Here is a 17,548-nt window from a genome sequence, read left to right as displayed (position 1 = left end):
TATTCAGAACCTTGTACTTTCTAACTGAATGGAACAGGGAGAACTTTTCTTTCCCGAGGACACTGAAGTCGCGGGCAGGGGAGACTGCAGGAGGAGATTGATTCATCCACAGAAAGTCACGAAGGACTCGAGAAGGGAAACTGTGGCGCACCCGGGAGCAGAGTGTTCCCTCCAACCTTTCTCTAGTGTCTCCGTCCCGACCCGCTCCTCCCGGGGACTGAAGGCAGCGTCCTAGCCTCGCGGCGCCACGGCCGGCTGCGCCCGAGCCACTCCGCGCTGGGCCCCTCTCCAAGGCCCTCCTGTCGTCCCGCCCACAACTGAAGGGCGACCGGGGTTCGGACGCGGGGCGGAGACCCAGGACGGGTCCGGGAGGTGGCGGCGTCGGGGGCTCGTCCTCCCGCCCGTCCTACCTGGCGACGAAGAGGTAAGGGCAGCAGGAAAGGAGAGGCGTGGGAAACGCCCGCCGCATCCCCGAATTCAGCGCCCAGGGCTGCTGGCTGCTCGGGGGGGCCCCTGTCGGCTCTCCGGTCCTGCGCACCCCGAGCGCCGCCCCCCACCCACCCTGCGGGGCTCGGACCGCCAGCCTTACCCCGACTGCGGGGCCGCGCGCCTGGACCCCTGAGGCGCCGCAGCCTTAGCCTGGAGACCCGGCTCCCACTCGGCGGCAGCTCCCAGACGGCGCGGGCGCGGGCGCGGGCGCGGGCGCGGGCGCGGGCGCGGGCGCGGGCGCGGGCGCGGGCGCGGGCGCGGGCGCGGGCGCGGGCGCGGGCGCGGGCGCGGGCGCGGGCGCGGGCGCGGGCTGAGGCCGAGTGGGGCCGCGCGCCGCCTCCCGACCCCTCCCCGGCGCGCGCCGCCTCCCGACCCCTCCCCGGCGCGCGCCGCCTCCCGACCCCTCCCCGGCGCGCGCCGCCTCCCGACCCCTCCCCGGCGCGCGCCGCCTCCCGACCCCTCCCCGGCGCGCGCCGCCTCCCGACCCCTCCCCGGCGCGCGCCGCCTCCCGACCCCTCCCCGGCGCGCGCCGCAGCCGCCCCTCCCCGGCGCGCGCCGCCTCCCGGCCCCTCCCCGGCGCGCGCCGCAGCCGCCCCTCCCCGGCGCGCAGAGCCTCCCGGCCCCTCCCCGGCGCGCGCCGCAGCCGCCCTTGAGAGCGCACGGCCCCGAGCGCCCCGCCGAAGCCTCAGAACCGCGCCGCAAGCTACTGGGGCTGCCAGGGCCGCTCTCCGTTCCCACCGGGCGCCGACCTGTGGGTGCCGGGCCAGGGAGGGTGCCGAGCGCCCCGAGGCCCTCGCACTTTCCTCGCGCCAGGATCCCAACCGTCAGCGGAACACCGCGCACTCCGACTCCGGCTGGCTCAGTAGTCAGAAACCTCGGGAACGACCCGCCTCCTCGCTCCGCATGGGCAGTTACCTGGGCAAGCCGGGGTCCCCGCCGCCGTCCCCAGCGCAGACGCGCACGGACTCGACGGAGAGGCCGCCGAACCGCCGGCCAGCTCAGCCCCTTCATCGGCTCCACCGGCTCCCGCACGTCCCTCGCGCCCACCCCGCCCTGCGCCGCAGACCTGCGAGGAGGCAGCCAAACTGGGAGCCGGCCAGTCCCACCGCGTGGGCGGCCCATGGGGCTTGGAGGCGCTTTCCCATGGAGGGGTCCCAGAATTCCATCGTGGGGCCTCTTCCCTCAGACTGGTGGGACAGTTACCTCAAGCGGACTATTTGGTCTCTTCGGCACCCCCGGGCGGTGGGGAGCCCGGTGACCGTCAGGATAGCCCCTCCTGAGCGGAGAGCGCTTCCCTCCACTTCCCCCGCAGAGGTGATCGCCTCGGCAGGGTCTTCGCCCTCTGAGAAGCCCCCAGACCCGTGTGCAAAGGAGACGGTGCTGAGGGCCCTCAGACAGTGCAAGAAAGGGAGAGTGAGGTTTGAAGAACCGCTGGTTCCCGACGGCTCGCACAGCCAGAGAAGGAGTCCCGACACCCGACCATGCGCGTTTAAGCCCCTGGTGAAAAACGGAGTTCTCACTTCTTTCGTGCCCAGGCCTGGGCCTCTGAAGAGAAGCCTCGAGTCCTGGAGCTCCGATCGCAGCTCGAATAAGAGGCCCAGTTGCTCCTCCGTGAGCTCCTCGGCCAGCACACACACAGGTAGCCCGCTCGGCTCCAGAAGAAATGCCATCACAAGTTCTTACAGCTCTTCTAGAGCTTTCTCTGAGCCCTGCAAGAGAAGCGTTCCCAGTGCGTACCTGCAGACACCAGAATGGCCAGTAAAAAGGAAAGAAAAGGGTCATCAGCCTCACTCCCCAGTCCCGCTGGAATCAGACGAGTCCCCAGCATCGTCTGGCAGCTCTGGGCAGCAAAGTCAGGAGATTCCACCGCCACTCTCTAGTCCCGGGGACCTGTTGTCACTGAGCCCACCTCCCCAGCTTGGTGATGCAGACCCTGAAGAGGACCTGGCCTTAGGGGAGAAAGGTGGACTCCAGGGTGGCGACAGAGCCGGAGAGGAGACAACTGAGGTCACCAGAGACTCTGTCTCTGAGACGTGCGCTGCTCTTCAGCCTTCCCTGTCTCTTACCCTGCTTTCCGCAGGCCCAGCTCCAACCCAGGGCACAAATCCACAGCTGGAAAGCTTAACAAAAGTGCAGGGGTCTCCCCTGGGCCTCCCACCATCTCCTGAAGAGGGAGATTCCCATTCTGCTGGGAAGGAGCGTGGCCTGCTGTCCTCCCTCAGCTGCTCACAGTCAGAGCGCCTTCCAGGCACCTCTTCAGACTCAAGGCCCACGGCAGCTTTCAGCCTTCTGACCCCTGTTTCTCCCACGTCACGGGCCACCGACACCACATGCCCCCCTTCAAGCTCTCAGGCTGACAGGACTACCATGCCCCCGGGGCTGCCTGCCCTCAGCCCTGCCGGGCTCACTGTGCAGAGTACTCTGTCTGGAATGGGCAGCCCAGCTCCCCATCTTCCTGCATCTGTACCTCCTGTCGCAGCTTCTGCGGACCCCACGTCAAACCGCATTTTGGGGCTCCCACCCAAGAGTGAGATTGGAGGCTCCTTATACTCCAGAACTTCGGTCACCGCTACAGCATCTTCAACTCCAAGCATGTTGACTCCCACCTTCACGCCTATCTTCGGCGGCATAGGACCACTTAAAACCATGCCCGTGTTAGCGCCTTTCTCTTTCAAGCCGACCGCTCCTCTAGCTACTCCCGCTTCTACCCATCTCCTCCATGGCCTGGTCAAAGCTACCTCTGTCGTCGTACCCACCACCCCAGCCAGCACATCCAAAGACTCTTCTTTCATGCCACCTTTGGACTTTGGCGTAGTGAATGTCGCCAGTACCACGGACAACACTTACTCCATCCCGTCGACCTGCCACACCTTCGTCCTTGGGGCTGCCTGTACCTTCAGGGCCAGCTTCGCCCCAGCCACAAGCTTCATTTTCCCACCACACCAGCGTGCTACCATTCCGACCGTACACACGGTCACCATCTTTAGCCAGGTTCTTTCCAGTGCTGTCCCGATATCCCCTAGTAAAAGCACTGCCAATTTCAGGGGTGTGGGCAGTCCTCTGTCAGCTTCAGCCCCGGTCACCACACCCCAGCCCTCATTATCATCCAGCATATCCGGTCTGACCTCAGCATTCGCAGTTCCCTTGGGGTCAGGCTTGAGGCCACCCTTCCCGCTCTCCCCAGGAGCCACTCTCCAGCCAGCATTGGGGGCTACAGGTGGGCAGAAGCAAGGGGCCCCCCAAACAACCCTTGGCCCAAGCTTCAGTAGGCCTTTCATTTTTGGAAACTCAGCCGTGGCACCCCCCACCGCAACCCCCACTCCAGCTCAGCCAGCCTTCAGCAGTACCATGCAGTCACACTTCGGGGGTTTGACACCCTCAGCCTCCACCTGTCGCCTCCCTGCTGTCATCTTGCCGAATTTTGGCAGCACTCCAGCGGGGTTCCCCTTTGGTCAAGCTAGTACAACTGGTTTTGGGGTTGTGGCCCAGACCCATGGGAATGGAGCTTGTGGCTCAGTGTTTGGCAGCACAGCCCCACGACCTTTTGCCTTTGGGGGATTAGTGACCCCTATGGACTGTGGGGAGTCTGGGACCAGTGCCACCGCCCCAGACATGAGCTCCAACTCTGGAGCATCCAGCATTGGGCCAGTGCCAAGCCAGACCACGGGCACCATCACACCCTTTGGAAAAGCCTGGAGCCAGAACACCCAAGGCCTGACCAACCAGAGCTCACCTTTTGTCTTGGGGAGGGCCAGCATTTCTGCAAGAAAAACTATGTTTGGGGGCCCCTGCATGGGCCCCTTTGCTCAGAGCACCCCTGTCCCTGGGCCAGTACTAACAAGCAGCAGCCTCGGCTGTGGGATGCCCTCTCCACCTGCCCAGGGTTGTGCTGGGAGAGGACTTTTCAGAACATCAGCCTCTTCATTTTCCATTGGTGCAAAATCAAAAACCCCAAAGAATCGGGAGAAAGGGCATTCCCGAAGGCATCATGCCCACAAGAAATAGCCTGCGTCCCCTGTCCTCTGATCTGGACCTCAGTATTGGGAAGAGCCTCGGTGTCTTACAATTCTCGAAAGCAAACATCCCCCAGATCTAAGGCTAGAGCTTTACATATGCACCCTGTGGGTCCCAATCTACAATCTAGAAGAAGGTGAAGGACCGAGGTATCCAGTGGAAACAGCAGAATGAAACTGGGTGGGACCAAACCTTTGGAACGATCCTCTCTGTGTCAGGTGCAGGGCAGTCAGGGCCCTGCCTCTGGCTTTTCCCCTGGGAATAGGCCAGTACAGCCCACTCTCTCGCATCTCTGGGGGGAGGAACAGATTCTCTCTAAGTCTTAGTCTGCTTTTATTTGGCCCCAAGAAGTAGTTCCCCTTCTCTTGTCGCCTAGGAACCCTCACTCCGCACCGCTTTGTTCCTCAGTGAGTGCTTGGAGGAGCTTCTGATACCATTTGATGAAATCTTTGGTAATTGTCCTTGACTGATGAGCCCTGAGGGCACCCACGTGTCCCGAGCTTGCTGTCACTTCCTCCCACCGACCTGTTTTAATCTTTTCCCGGGAGAGGTGGTGCTCCGGCCCCTCCCTTTTCCCTACCAATTTAGCCCCTCACAGATGGGTAGGTCAATCCTCAGTCTGTCAGACCCCAGTTGTCACTCCTCATTCCAGAAAAGGGAAGCTCTTGGCCAGTGTCCCTCCAGGCTTGGAGCGAGCCACCGGGCTTCTGCTTGCCACTCCCCGGTGTGTCTGTGCAGACTTGCTCTCATCACTTTGTCGACCCTACTGTGCATTTTGTACTTTCAGCTGGGTTTGGAGGAGGAATGGCTTGTAGGAGTGATGTTATGCGGAGAGATGAAGCACCTGTGAGAAGGTTTCTGGAACCGGGCTGATGGTATAGGGCCAGCAGCACCACTTAATGGCTGCAAGTGTTGATGCCTGAACTCACAACAGTGTTTTGACTTCAAGGGATGACTTCTCAAGAAGTAAGAGGGCCTCGAGTGGGAAGGACAGGTTCTTCTCCCTATTATAGTCCTGATCTCTACAGGATGAGCCAGAAATGTCCAGTTAGGGAGCCAAAGGTTACATTTCATTTTTTCTTTTAATCTGTACCTCCACGTTCACATCTCTCCCGGAGAGGACAGGCAGGGCAGGAAGCCTCTTGGACCTGAGAACACGGGAGAAAGGGAGAAACAGCAGATACATCAGCAGACTTCTGCCCTGTAACCAATAGGAGGTCTGTGAGTGAGCTGTGACATATTCCTTAGCACTTCCTAGTGGGAAAAAAAGAGGCAAGAATGACTCCCTGAATACATCTACCTCCTGTTTTATGGATACCTTGGAAGAGGTCCAATTGGAAAAATAAGCAATCTTAAACTGGTTGATAAAATAAAAATAAATTGTTGAAATAAGTATATGATACAGGAATTACTGTTAAACTCGTATCAAGAGAGATGTCTTTCTGCAGAAAGACATTAAGAAACTTGCCCAAGCCCACCCCGTTAGTAAAGGTAGATTTGGGATTTAAAGCTTCATAGCTCCAAAGTCTGTGGTCACCTCTCCCTCACTGTAGCAAGCCACCAGAGTTAGAGGTCTACTACAGGTATGTCTGACTCCAGATATCCATGCTGTTTCAACTTTTTAAGGCATCCCATGACCCAAGATCGCCATCTTACAGAGGGGGGCAAGGAGAAGAGATAAGACTCTGTCTACTGCTCTTTACATGATAATTTAACATTTCTCTCGTGATGACCTTATACCCTGTATTGTGTTTTGTACCAGACATTCAGAGGCAAAGGGCAATTCCTCTTCGGGAAAATTAATTGCATGGGGAGATTGGTAAGTAAGCCAATGAGTCCAACGCAAATGCCAAATGCCAGGGGAATGGAAGCAAAGCAGGTCATCTTGTTTAAGACTCAGAACTTGAATTCAGTCTTAGTGTGTTCAGAGCACCAAGTGGAAAGGGGCATTGCAGGCTGAAGGCAGAGCATGTGCATAGATAGGTCTGGAAGACAGAACAGGTCTATTGGGTTAACTTCCAAGGAGATACCGGGATACTTCCAGGCATGGCTGGGGAGAAGAATGGACAGATTGTGGGGCAGATCATGGGGCAGATCGTGGGGCAGGTCATGGGGCAGATCATGGGCAGATCATGGGGCAGATCATGGGGCAGATCGTGGGGCAGATCATGGGCAGATCATGGGGCAGGTCATGGGGTGGATCGTGGGGCGGATCGTGGGCAGATCGTGGGCAGATCGTGGGGCAGATCGTGGGCAGATCATGGGCAGATCGTGGGGCAGATCGTGGGGCAGATCGTGGGCAGATCGTGGGGCAGATCGTGGGCAGATCGTGGGGCAGATCGTGGGGCAGGTCATGGGGCAGATTGTGGGCAGATCGTGGGGGCAGATCATGGGCAGATCGTGGGCAGATCGTGGGGCAGGTCATGGGGCGGATCGTAGGCAGATCATGGGCAGATCGTGGAGAGATTGTGGGCAGATCGTGGAGAGATCGTGGGCGTGCTCACAAACCAGGTGCAGTATGGACACTGTGCTAAACACAACGGAGAGCCACGGAAAGATATTAAGTAGGGAAGAGAAAGTGTGGGTTTGAGAGCTCTGGCTGTCACGTGAGGGAGGAATCACAGAGGGATAGACTGGAGGCTTGGAGACATGGGAGAGTGTGAAGACACCTGCAGACGTTAAAAATGTGAGTTTGAACTAGGTCACTAACAGTGACTGCTAAGTAGGCAGAGGGAGAGCAGAAATTAAGGAGCAGGAATTGGCAACAGATTGCATGGTTGTGGGCATAGGAGAGAGTCAGAATGAAGGAAAGGGGTTGCTGAAGAAGATGGATTCTTAGCCATCTGGCTTGGAAGAGTGAACACACTTTGGGCAGAATACATGGAATTTCACATAGAATGTGAAATGACTATACGATGTGAAGGAAATGTTCAGGCTACTCAATAATTCGCTCAAAAAACACTGGCCAACTGATATTGGTTATTAGGAACTCTTCTAATATTTGGGATGTATCAGTAACAGACAAAATTCCTATTCTTGTGGAGCTTTTATTCTGGGTGGTGATAAACAATAAACATAATAGAAAGTAACTACTAGGTGAAAGAGATGGTAAATGGCATGACGCAAATATAGAGCGAACAGGGCGGGTGGATTAAAATGGGGCCAGAGTTTCATCTGAGGTCTTATGAGAAGCTGACAACTGAGCAAAGATGTGAACTCAATGACAGACAGAGGCGTACCAGCGAAAGAGGGGAGGGGATCCCAGGCAGGGCGCACTCGTCCCAGGCTCCAGAATGCGATGTGGAGCAGGGGAGGCTCTGGGGCAAAGCAATGACAGGACCCGACCCACTTTTAGGTGTTATTATTCTGCTGGCTGAGATGAGACTGCAGAGTAAGAGAGGGGGTGCACAGACTGGGAAGAGGGTTCTAGAAGAGTCCAGATGAGAGATAATGGTGGCCTAGAGCAGTCACAATGGAGAAATGGTCAGATTTTGTACATATTTTCAGAGCTTTGCTCTTAAATTGGTTGTGAGGTGTGAGATGAAGAGATGAGCCCAGGATAGAGCAGGGTTTTTAGTTCGAGCAACTGAAAGGAATAGAGTGTCTGCTGGGGGCTAGAGGAATATTTGAGCCTTGTCAATGTGCATTAGAATATGGCCATCTTGGAAAGAGATGGTATGCCTTAGGGGGAGGGTATAGAGGGTGAAAAAGAGGGCTGAATTAGTGGTTTTTGATCAGTAGGAAGTTAGTGAACTTCTCAACTGTATTGTTTTAAGGAGCTCAATTCTCCAAAAACAATAATACTGTTTCATTTCATACAATTAACAAAAATGAATTCCAAATGTATTAATGACTCTAAGAGTAGGAAATAAAATTATTTTAAAATTCAGAAGAAAATATAGATTATGTTTATATCCTGGGGACAAGAAAGTCCTTCTTACAACCAAAAATAAAATAAATTACTTATATATATATGTTAAAATTAAACTTTGTAATAAAATCATCCAAAACTTAAGGACTTTTGTGAAACCGGGAGAAGTACTTCGAGCAAATAGGGGAGATATATATATATATATATATATGATATATATATATACACACACACATATATATCACCACATCAAGAAGCAAAAAGCAAAGAACTCAAAAGAAAACTAGGAAGGAATGTAAATATAAAATTCAGAAAAAAGGTACTGTTCCTCTCTATGAAGGATTCTAATCTAACTAGCAATTAGTGAATGAAATTTCTAAATGTACGCATTTATTTTTTTTAAGATTTTATTTATTTATTTGACAGAGAGAGCACAAGCAGGGGGAGTGGGAGAGGGAGAAGCAGGCTCCCCGCCGAGCAGAGAACCAGATGCGGGACTCGATCCCAGGACCCTGGGATCATGACTTGAGCAGAAGGCAGACGCTTAAGCGACTGAGCCGCCCAGGTGTCCCCAAATGTATGCATTTAAATTTGAAAATTTAAAATGTAATAACACTCTAAAATGTTCACAATATAAAAAGTGGACACAAGTGTGAGAGACCAACCCAAGCCCAGAAAGAAACAGCACAAAATCAGAAGCTAGAGGTAGGCTCTGCCAGGGTCTGGGCAGCTCGGTGCTGGGGAGGATGCATCCGAGTCTGGGAGGAACAGCATCAGCCCCTAGTGACACATGTTCTGTTGGGGGTCAGGGACACATTTCCATGCCCTGACAGCCTGGATGAGTTCTCCCCGGAAATTCTTCTCCCGTGGCTCCAATTCCAGACTCAACGAGCAACCTCCACTTTTGCTAATCAGACTGTTTGGGCACCTCGATCCGGGCACCACAATGGATCCCATTAGTTATTTCACTATAAAGGCAAAGGCCCTGCTGGCACCTCAAAATACATCTGCAAAGAGCGTTTTGTGGTTTATGATGCACTTTACCTTCCCTGACAAAATTCCTAGTTTCTAGACCGGCTGTGCTGAGTGCTATAGTCCTAGGAAGCCCGGCTGTACTGTTTTTTTACTGCTGCATAACACATTACCCCAAACTTAGCAGCTTAAAACGACACATAACCCATAGTTACTGTGGGTCAAGAGTTTGAACGCGACTCAGCTGGGTCTTCCGCTTTGGATCTCACTAAGTGGCGATGACGGTGTTAGCTGAGGTGATGACCTCGTCTGAGGTTGACTGCAGAAGGAAGCACTTTCAAGCACGCTCAAGTTGTTGACGGAACTCTGTTCTTCGTTGCTACAGGATGAGGACATCAGTTTCTTGCTGTCTGTCGGTGAAGGGCAAGCCCTGGTTGCTGGCCCTGTGGGCCACCAACATGAATAGGCCACCACTGGCCCCTTGCTTCCTCAAAGCCAGGAAAGGGGAGGTGGGGAGAGAGATAGAGATGCGGGTGGGGGTGGGATTAGGGCAGGTCCCAGCAAACAAGTGGGTGCTACTATGTCATGCAACTGACTCACATCATCATGCACACATCAGCACCTGCCTCCTGCTGTCTTGCCATATTCTGTTAGAGGAAAAAACACAGGTCTTGCCAGACGCTCAAGGGAACTGATCACACAGGGGCATGGACATCAAGAGGGAGGGACTGTGGAGATCATAGCGAGAGTCCGTTTGCCATGCTGGTGCAGCCAGTCCATCTCCACCCACAGCACCTGTGTGTCAAGGCTTACAGCGTCAACGTCACGGAAAATGAAAAACAAAGACAAACAACCACTAGGCGGGGGGTGGAGGGTGGGCATGGTCCATTCAATAGAAGGCACTCAAAGAGGATTTATTGAAGTAAAATGTGGTTTTATTTTACATAGTATTTATTGTATATACATATTTTAATATATCACTTTTTATTTAATATTATATTTATGCATATTTTCCTGCTACAGCAAATATAGGAGTGTAGCCTTTGGCAAACAATGCATCTTTAGAAGCTCAAAATTTGGGGCGCCTGGTGCCTCAGTTGTTGGGCGTCTGCCTTCGGCTCAGGTCATGATCCCAGGGTCCTGGGATCGAGCCCCACATCGGGCTCCCTGCTCGGTGGGAAGCCTGCTTCTCCCTCTCCCACTCCCCCTGTTTGTGTTCCCTCTTGCTGTGCCTCTCTCTGTCAAATAAATAAAATCTTAAAAAAAAAAAGAAGCTCAAAATTTTTCTTAAACCATGCAAGTCTGTGGCACATGAAACATACTTTCTTCTTCTTCTTCTTTTTTTTTTTTTTTTTCTTTTTTAACGAGGCTCCAACGTGGGGCTTGAACTCATGACTCTAAGATGGAGACCTGAGCTGAGATCAAGAAGCCCGGTGCTTAACCAACTGAGCCACCCGGACATCCTGACACTATCCTAATCTTGAGAAATCTAAATTTCCATTGTGGTTGTAATTTCTCATGTTTTATTACGCTTTTGCAATCTAAATGAGATTTCTGCTCAAGCAGACTACTCTAGTGGAGTTGAGACACGTATCTGTTGAATGTAGAAGACAAGATTTTTTTGCATCTTAGGGGGCTCATTTTAAAGCAGTCCAGACCGTACCATAAAAAATACAAATAAGTTTAGGAGCACCTGGCTGGCTGAGTCAGTAGAGCCTGCAAATCTTGGTCTCAGGGTCATGAGTTTGAGTCCCACGTGGGGTGTGGAGGCTATTTAAAAAAAAAAAAAAGAAGGGGGGTGGGGGGATGGGTTAGCCTGGTGATGGGTATTAAAGAGGGCGGGTTCTGCGTGGAGCACTGGGTGTTATACGCAAACAATGAATCATGGAACACTACATCAAAAACTAATGATTACTGTATGGTGACTAACATAATAAAATAAAATTAATTTAAAAAGATTAAAAAATACAAATAAGTTTCATATGAAGGAGAAAGAAGGGAATTCTAACCGAGGTGATACTGCCTTCATGGGTGTGGCCAGAGATGAAGCCGACTGCTCCGCTTGGCCACCTCATACAATTACAGCATTTTCCTGTGGCAGGGGTGTGCTTTCTATCCACGTCACATTGGGCTAGGTTAGTGAGGAGAGTGCGAGAAGGCAGTGTGGCTCCGTAGAGGGGCCACAGCAGGACTGGCCACTTCTCTCTTCAGTATTTTCTCCTCACCCCAGAGGCCTGCACTGTAAAGGACCACACGTATTTTTTTTGCTTGCTTAGCTCTACTCTTTGTGACTTCCTCACAGAAACCATTAAGCTAGGTTTTAGAGAATCCCTGGCCTTGAGAAGTAACATCCCAGAGTTTCTGAGCATGCATTTGTAGCTACCATTCTCTCTCAAAGGAATGCAAGACCCACTGCTCGAAGCTTCTAGATTTCCCAGCGTCCAGGGAACTGTGACCTGGTGGACAACATGGAAAAAACCTAAGTCTGTTGTTTGTTTACGTAAGTCGTGAAAAGTATTTAACTCGGTGAAAGGACATAATTCTTACCCGTCTAAGAATTTCTGTGCTTTCCAGAAAACGAATATCCATATTTCAGTTCTGATCTCCCTTAATACACTCCTCGAATTGATATGAAGGAAATGAATTCCTGGAAGTAATACTTGGAGAGTAAATTTTCTTTCACTTGTTGAGGAGAATACTCTCAAGTCTATTGGAGTCAGCACCTTTCTTTGTGTATGTCATTCTTTCATGCAAGAGGGGTGGTGAGGAATCCTGCCAAGGTTCGGCACTTTTCTCAACAAGCGCTGTGAATTTTCTCCTGCTCCCAAGGACCACTTCATGGTTCGACAACTGATTTTGGGAAGCAGCCCTCTCGTGCCCACTCTTGCCTGAGCTCCCCGAAGGGTGCATGGAAGGCATTTCTTTTCCTCCCTCCCTCCCTCCCTTCTCTTTGGCTATTACATTGCTGCGGTCCCCTCTTTTCTCAGTACTTTACTGAAGTATATTTTACATTCAGTAAAATGCATGGATCCTAAGTGCAGACAGAGCAACGAACTTTACATACGTGTATCTCATGTGACCACCGTTCGCATCAAGATTGAAAACATTCCCATTACTCCAGAAAGTTGCCTTATGCCGCCTTGCCAGTCAATACTGCCTCCTGCAAGCTAATCACTATTCTGATTTCTATCACCAGATTGTTTTGCTTGTTCCTGAACTCATATAAGTGGAATCATATTGTATATCGCCTTGTGTGGCATTTTTTGCCCAGCGCGATGTTTTTGAGATTTAATTGTGCTGTTACATATACAATAGAATTGGTAGAAATGTATTGTTTTTATTGCTAAGTAGGATTCTATTTTATAAACTAACCACAATTTACCTGTACAAGGAAATGAGATCCCTGATCATATTCATAGTTAGGAAAAACAACACCCCCTCTACAGCGTGGCTAGCAGAGTGGCGCAGCGGAAGCGTGCTGGGCCCATAACCCAGAGGTCGATGGATCGAAACCATCCTCTGCTAGGGTCCCTGCTTCTTTTTTCTCCCTCCCAGATCTCAGGCAGAAAGGGCAAGTTGCGGAATCTGCTTTTCCTTTGACCACTCCTGTGACATCTTGCCACACCTCACCTAATCTCTACAAATGGTTAAGTATTTCTGCCCACCCCCCGCTTTGCTTTTCTTCCTTCCTTCCTTCCTTCCTTCCTTCCTTCCTTTTTCTTTCTTTCTTTCTTTCTTTCTTTCTTTCTTTCTTTCTTTCTTTCTTTCTTTCTTTCTTTCTTTCTTTCTTTCTTTCTTTCTTTCTTTCTTTCTTTCTTTGCAAAACCTGCCCTTCTCACTCATTTCAAAAGAGAAACAAATCTCTCTCCCTTCTTACTCAGGAAGAGGTGACAAATTTACCTTTAATTTCCAATGCATTGGCATTATGTCTTTCGGAATACACACTTGTTTCTAGTTATGGTTTTACATTTTCTTTACACTTGAAAGGAAAACATCCTCATTGGGGATTTTTGCCTGATGACTATATTGCACTTTACTTGGGCACAGGTTTCCTGCTCCTTCCATTTTTTTTTATTCAGTCCTATGCATGATTTATCAGTTAGATCAAGTTAATGGGAATGTTTTATGAATCCTGTCTAAAGCAATACATATTGCAATAAGCATGAAGACACCATTTGTATGCACTTTATGGGCAAAACAGAAGCAAAGAAGTTAAATGTGAAATGGTAGAGAAAAATGGAAGGGTTGCCTTACAATTAAGAAAAGTTTGTGTATCAGGATCCCATGGACAAACTCAGAAAACAAAACAAAACAAAACAAAACATGGAAGTCTTAGCAAGATATTTGCAAAAATGTGTCTTTGAGGAGAGTTTCGTGAGTAAAGTACTCTTGAATGAGTTTCTACATTATAACAAGAAAATACAAATTCCTATAACAACAAGCACCTTAAATAAGAAAAATGTTTAAAAATCACATGGAAAAATGGAAATAAAGTGATGGGGTTTGTAGGACCAGGGGCAGGGAGGGGGGCGGGGGTGCTGCTTTGATCCTTCACATTTACAGGTGTGCAATTTGACTCACAATAGAATGTGCAGAGAATGCTGGAGCTGATATGCCATCATCTTGCAACCACCCTAGTAAAGATTGGTTATTAATACATGCTAACTCCGAGGGGTAATTTTCATGGGCCACGGGCAGGCTGCCCCAAGATGGGCCACTTCGGCATGAAGATTATTTTGAGTTAAAAAGCCATCCAAACTGAGCAGATTCAGGAGAAGCTCTTTACCTCCCTTACAACTGGCTAAAAAGAATTTAGGTAGAGAACCTGCTCCAGGAGGAGAGCTGTCACAGCAGAGAACTATATTGTACTCTGAAGTGGGTCTGGCAGGCAGGGAAGAATCTAGCAAGGTGCTCTATGTCCTGTTGTTTCTGAGTGGCCCAGCAAACATTTATGTCCCAAATTTGCTCTTTTTCATTTTGCATTCATATTTGCTCTTTTTCATCTTCTTGCGGATTGCGTTTCTTCCTTTTGAGTCCCAGACCCCTGCCCACTTCTCCTTAGTTCAGAATGACGTAGATACCCCATTTTGCCAGGCTGTCCTTGGAACTTCATGTCCGTGTGTATTCCCTCTATGAACAAGATTAAACTTTATCTTCTCCTGTTAGTCTTTCTCATGTGAACTTGATTCTTGAAGGAGCTTGAAGGGCAGAGGAAAACTTTTCTTCCTGACTGGAGCAAGATATTTGTATGGTCTTAAGATGTCTCCCCACCATCTGCCTATTCCTCATAAAAGGGGAAAGTATACTCATGTGTGACCTTGACTGTGTGATCAGAATTAACCCCATTAATGAGGGGCAGTAAACATTGCATGCCTCTTGAATTTAGATGCTCTGAGAAAGACTTAATACCACTTACATGGTATTATGGTTGGGGATGCATAACCTGAGCCTAACGATGAGTGAAAAAAATGCCCCAAAGTGCAAACGAGAAGTGTTAATTAAAACAACAACAACACAAACCACAAAGTGAGCAGTTACTGTACTCTTAAAAAACGTCAATGTCATAAATACCAAAAGAGGCTGTGAAGATGTTTTAGATGAAAGGAAACTAAAAGGCTATGGACAGCCAATGTTAACTACCTGGAATTTAAATAAAAACGGTTTGGGGGCTGCCTTCGGCTCAGGCCGTGGTCCCGGGGTCCTGGGATCGAGCCCCGCGTCGGGCTCCCTGCTCGGCGGGAAGCCTGCTTCTCCCTCTCCCGCTCCCCCTGCTTGTGCTCCTGCTCTCGCTGTGTTTCTCTCTCTCTCAAATAAATAAATAAAATCTTAAAAAAAAAGCGATTTTAAAAAAAGGATATGGTCAACTGATACAATAGCTAATCTGTACTGGAGGGGAATGCTATAAAGGGCATTACTGGGTCAACAGACAACATTGAAATACGGGTGAGAGATTTTAAAAACAATATCGTTGTGAAATACACTGAACTGATACATATACTGTCATTATATATAAACAATACCCTTAGTTTTAGGAAATGTCTACTTAAATACTTAAGAGCAAAAGGCCACGGAACATACTCTTACACGGTTCTGAAAACAAATAGCGAAAGATAAAGATGGAGATGGAGACTGAGTCAGAGAGGGAGGGAGAGGGAGAGGGAGGGAATGGTTTACAGTGTTAACGGCGATCGTCGGCATTTTGAAGCCAACCCAGGACGGGAGGTTCCCAAGGAGAGCCTGTGCCTAGGAGGACGGGCAGCCGGCGTCCGACCCCAGCCCTGGCTCTTGGCCGTGCAGTTTGAGCGGCGATGTGACTGGGGCGAGGCGGTGCGCGCGGGGATGCCTTACCCGAGCCCCCAGGTGGTCGTCCACCTGCCGCGTGTGTAGGGCTCTCAAGGCCGTCGGCCAGCTGCCTTCACCCAGACACCCAAGAGCCCTGGGGTCCCCGAGAGGCCAGCGAAGCCACCTGTCGGGCGGGAGAGGGACGTGCAGGAAGAGAAGCGGGAAAGCCGTGCGCAGCGCGCCGCGGTGCTCTGGGCGACTCAGCCTGCGCCGCACAAAACGTACGCCTCCGCCGCCGAGCGCCCGCGCGGAGGCCGACGAGGGTGGGATTCGAACCCACGCGTGCAGAGCACAATGGATTAGCAGTCCATCGCCTTAACCACTCGGCCACCTCGTCCCGTGGGGGCGCAGCTTTTTGAATACTCTCTTACGTCTCCCTTCTAGCCACGCTTTGCGCTTTGACCCTGAGGCGTGGCCTTGCCCTTCAAGCTGCGGCCGTCCCCGGAGATTTCTCACCCACAACCGCTTCTTTCCACCCGCCCCCCCCCCCCCGGGGAGCCTTTCACACCTGGGTAATCCTGTCTTACCCCCTCCCCGCCCGCCCCAGCCTCAGTTCTCTTCCTTCCTCAGTACTCACTCTTGCCTTCCAGTCCCCTGAAATTCTTTCTCTTCTCCCCAAACTCCACAATCTCATTTTCTACCCGCTACTCTTAGTCCTCGTGCCACCGGCTTCCGTGCTCCGCTCATCCTTCAGATCTCAGCTAAGACCTGACAGCCCCTCGACGCCCTGTTTTCCTTACAGTCCTACTTACTGAGGCTTTACAGTTGAAAAATTTTTGGTAAAACGTTTTCTCTTGCAAATTTTCATTCCATATCTGCTACAGAATTTTATCGCAATATTACGTATTTTTATGCTCAAACACCCTATCGTGCCAGTATGCAAGAGAGCATACACTGAAATCCAAGTTTTAGTTATTTCCAGCGTTGATACATCTATTCAAGCACCTTTCTCCTGACCTGAACTGCTTTCGCGTTTTTAGTAGTAGCACACAATGAAAGACACGCATAGGTGATTTTGATAAGTAATTTATTATATATGGGAAGTAGAATTGCATTGGAAATGTGTTCGTCGGTGAAAGGGCTGGGAATATTTTTCCCCATCAAGTCATGTGTCCGCAGAGGAATAAGAAGAATTTGGTGGGAGTTAACAGCAAAAAGACCACTGGTTTGTGCTTTTGAGTAAGCGGGCAGCGTTTACAAAAGGTGATTTTATGATTATCTAAGGCGCATGATCTTCAGTACATTTCCTCTATCTAAATTTAATAAATAAACGGTAGTAATAAATAACAGTGATAGCGAAGAGGGAACTTGCAACCACCGAAGCATAGTTTTACAAAATATGATTATCTTTCTCCTTGGACAAGAGTCAAGGAGAATAATTTTCTGAATAAGTGTAAAAAAATTAAAGCGCTGACTTTCCATGATATGCGTGTGTTCCCTTTCGTGTTAAGTGTGCTGTTAGTCGGAAGCGGATGAGAAATTTGTCACCTCCTCCACGAAGACACCGTGTAAGACGTGCCACGGGGGGCGCCTGGGTGGCTCAGATGGTCAAGCGTCTGCCTTCGGCTCAGGCCACGATCCCAGGGTCCTGGGATCGAGTCCCGCATCCGGCTCCCTGCTCCTTGGGAGCCTGCTTCTCCCTCTGCCTCTCTCTCTCTCTCTCTCTCTCTTTCTCTCTGGCTCTCATGAATAAATAAATAAAATCTCTAAAAAATATTTAAAAAAAGACACGCCACGGAAACGCAGTCCTGGGTCTTGTTTACAGACAATATTTACAGACTATGGGAGACGCCAATTGTTCTTTCTTGGCAACAGGCCGCCCCGCCCCGCCCCAGGTCACACGCCGCAGTAGTTCGCTGT

At 50.7% G+C, this 17,548-nt stretch overlaps 1 protein-coding gene and 2 non-coding genes across 3 annotated transcripts; 2 read left to right on the top strand and 1 right to left on the bottom strand.

Annotated features, from left to right (window-relative positions):
• The first annotated feature begins 1,283 nt into the window (after window positions 1-1,283).
• Window positions 1,284-5,884, top strand: POM121L2 (POM121 transmembrane nucleoporin like 2). The gene has a single exon (XM_027602142.2). It carries the CDS (start codon window positions 1,393-1,395, stop codon window positions 4,492-4,494), a length of 3,102 nt encoding a protein of 1,033 aa, XP_027457943.2. The 5' UTR covers window positions 1,284-1,392; the 3' UTR covers window positions 4,495-5,884.
• A 6,915-nt stretch (window positions 5,885-12,799) lies between these two features.
• TRNAM-CAU lies at window positions 12,800-12,871 on the top strand. Its single transcript has one exon. It is a non-coding gene; the product is annotated as a tRNA-Met (tRNA).
• Window positions 12,872-15,943: 3,072 nt separating this feature from the next.
• On the bottom strand, window positions 15,944-16,025 carry TRNAS-GCU. The gene has a single exon. It is a non-coding gene; the product is annotated as a tRNA-Ser (tRNA).
• Between the last annotated feature and the right edge of the window lie 1,523 nt (window positions 16,026-17,548).

This window comes from Zalophus californianus, chromosome 7 (genome assembly GCF_009762305.2).
Source record: "Zalophus californianus isolate mZalCal1 chromosome 7, mZalCal1.pri.v2, whole genome shotgun sequence".
Lineage (NCBI taxonomy): Eukaryota > Metazoa > Chordata > Mammalia > Carnivora > Otariidae > Zalophus > Zalophus californianus.
The sequence above is the reverse complement of the archived record's forward strand: the minus strand, read 5'-3'. Positions and strand labels throughout refer to the sequence as shown.

Excerpts from the sequence above, each read along its gene's own strand:
- POM121L2 (XM_027602142.2), top strand. The coding sequence starts at position 1,393 with ATGGGCAGTTACCTGGGCAAGCCGGGGTCCCCGCCGCCGTCCCCAGCG.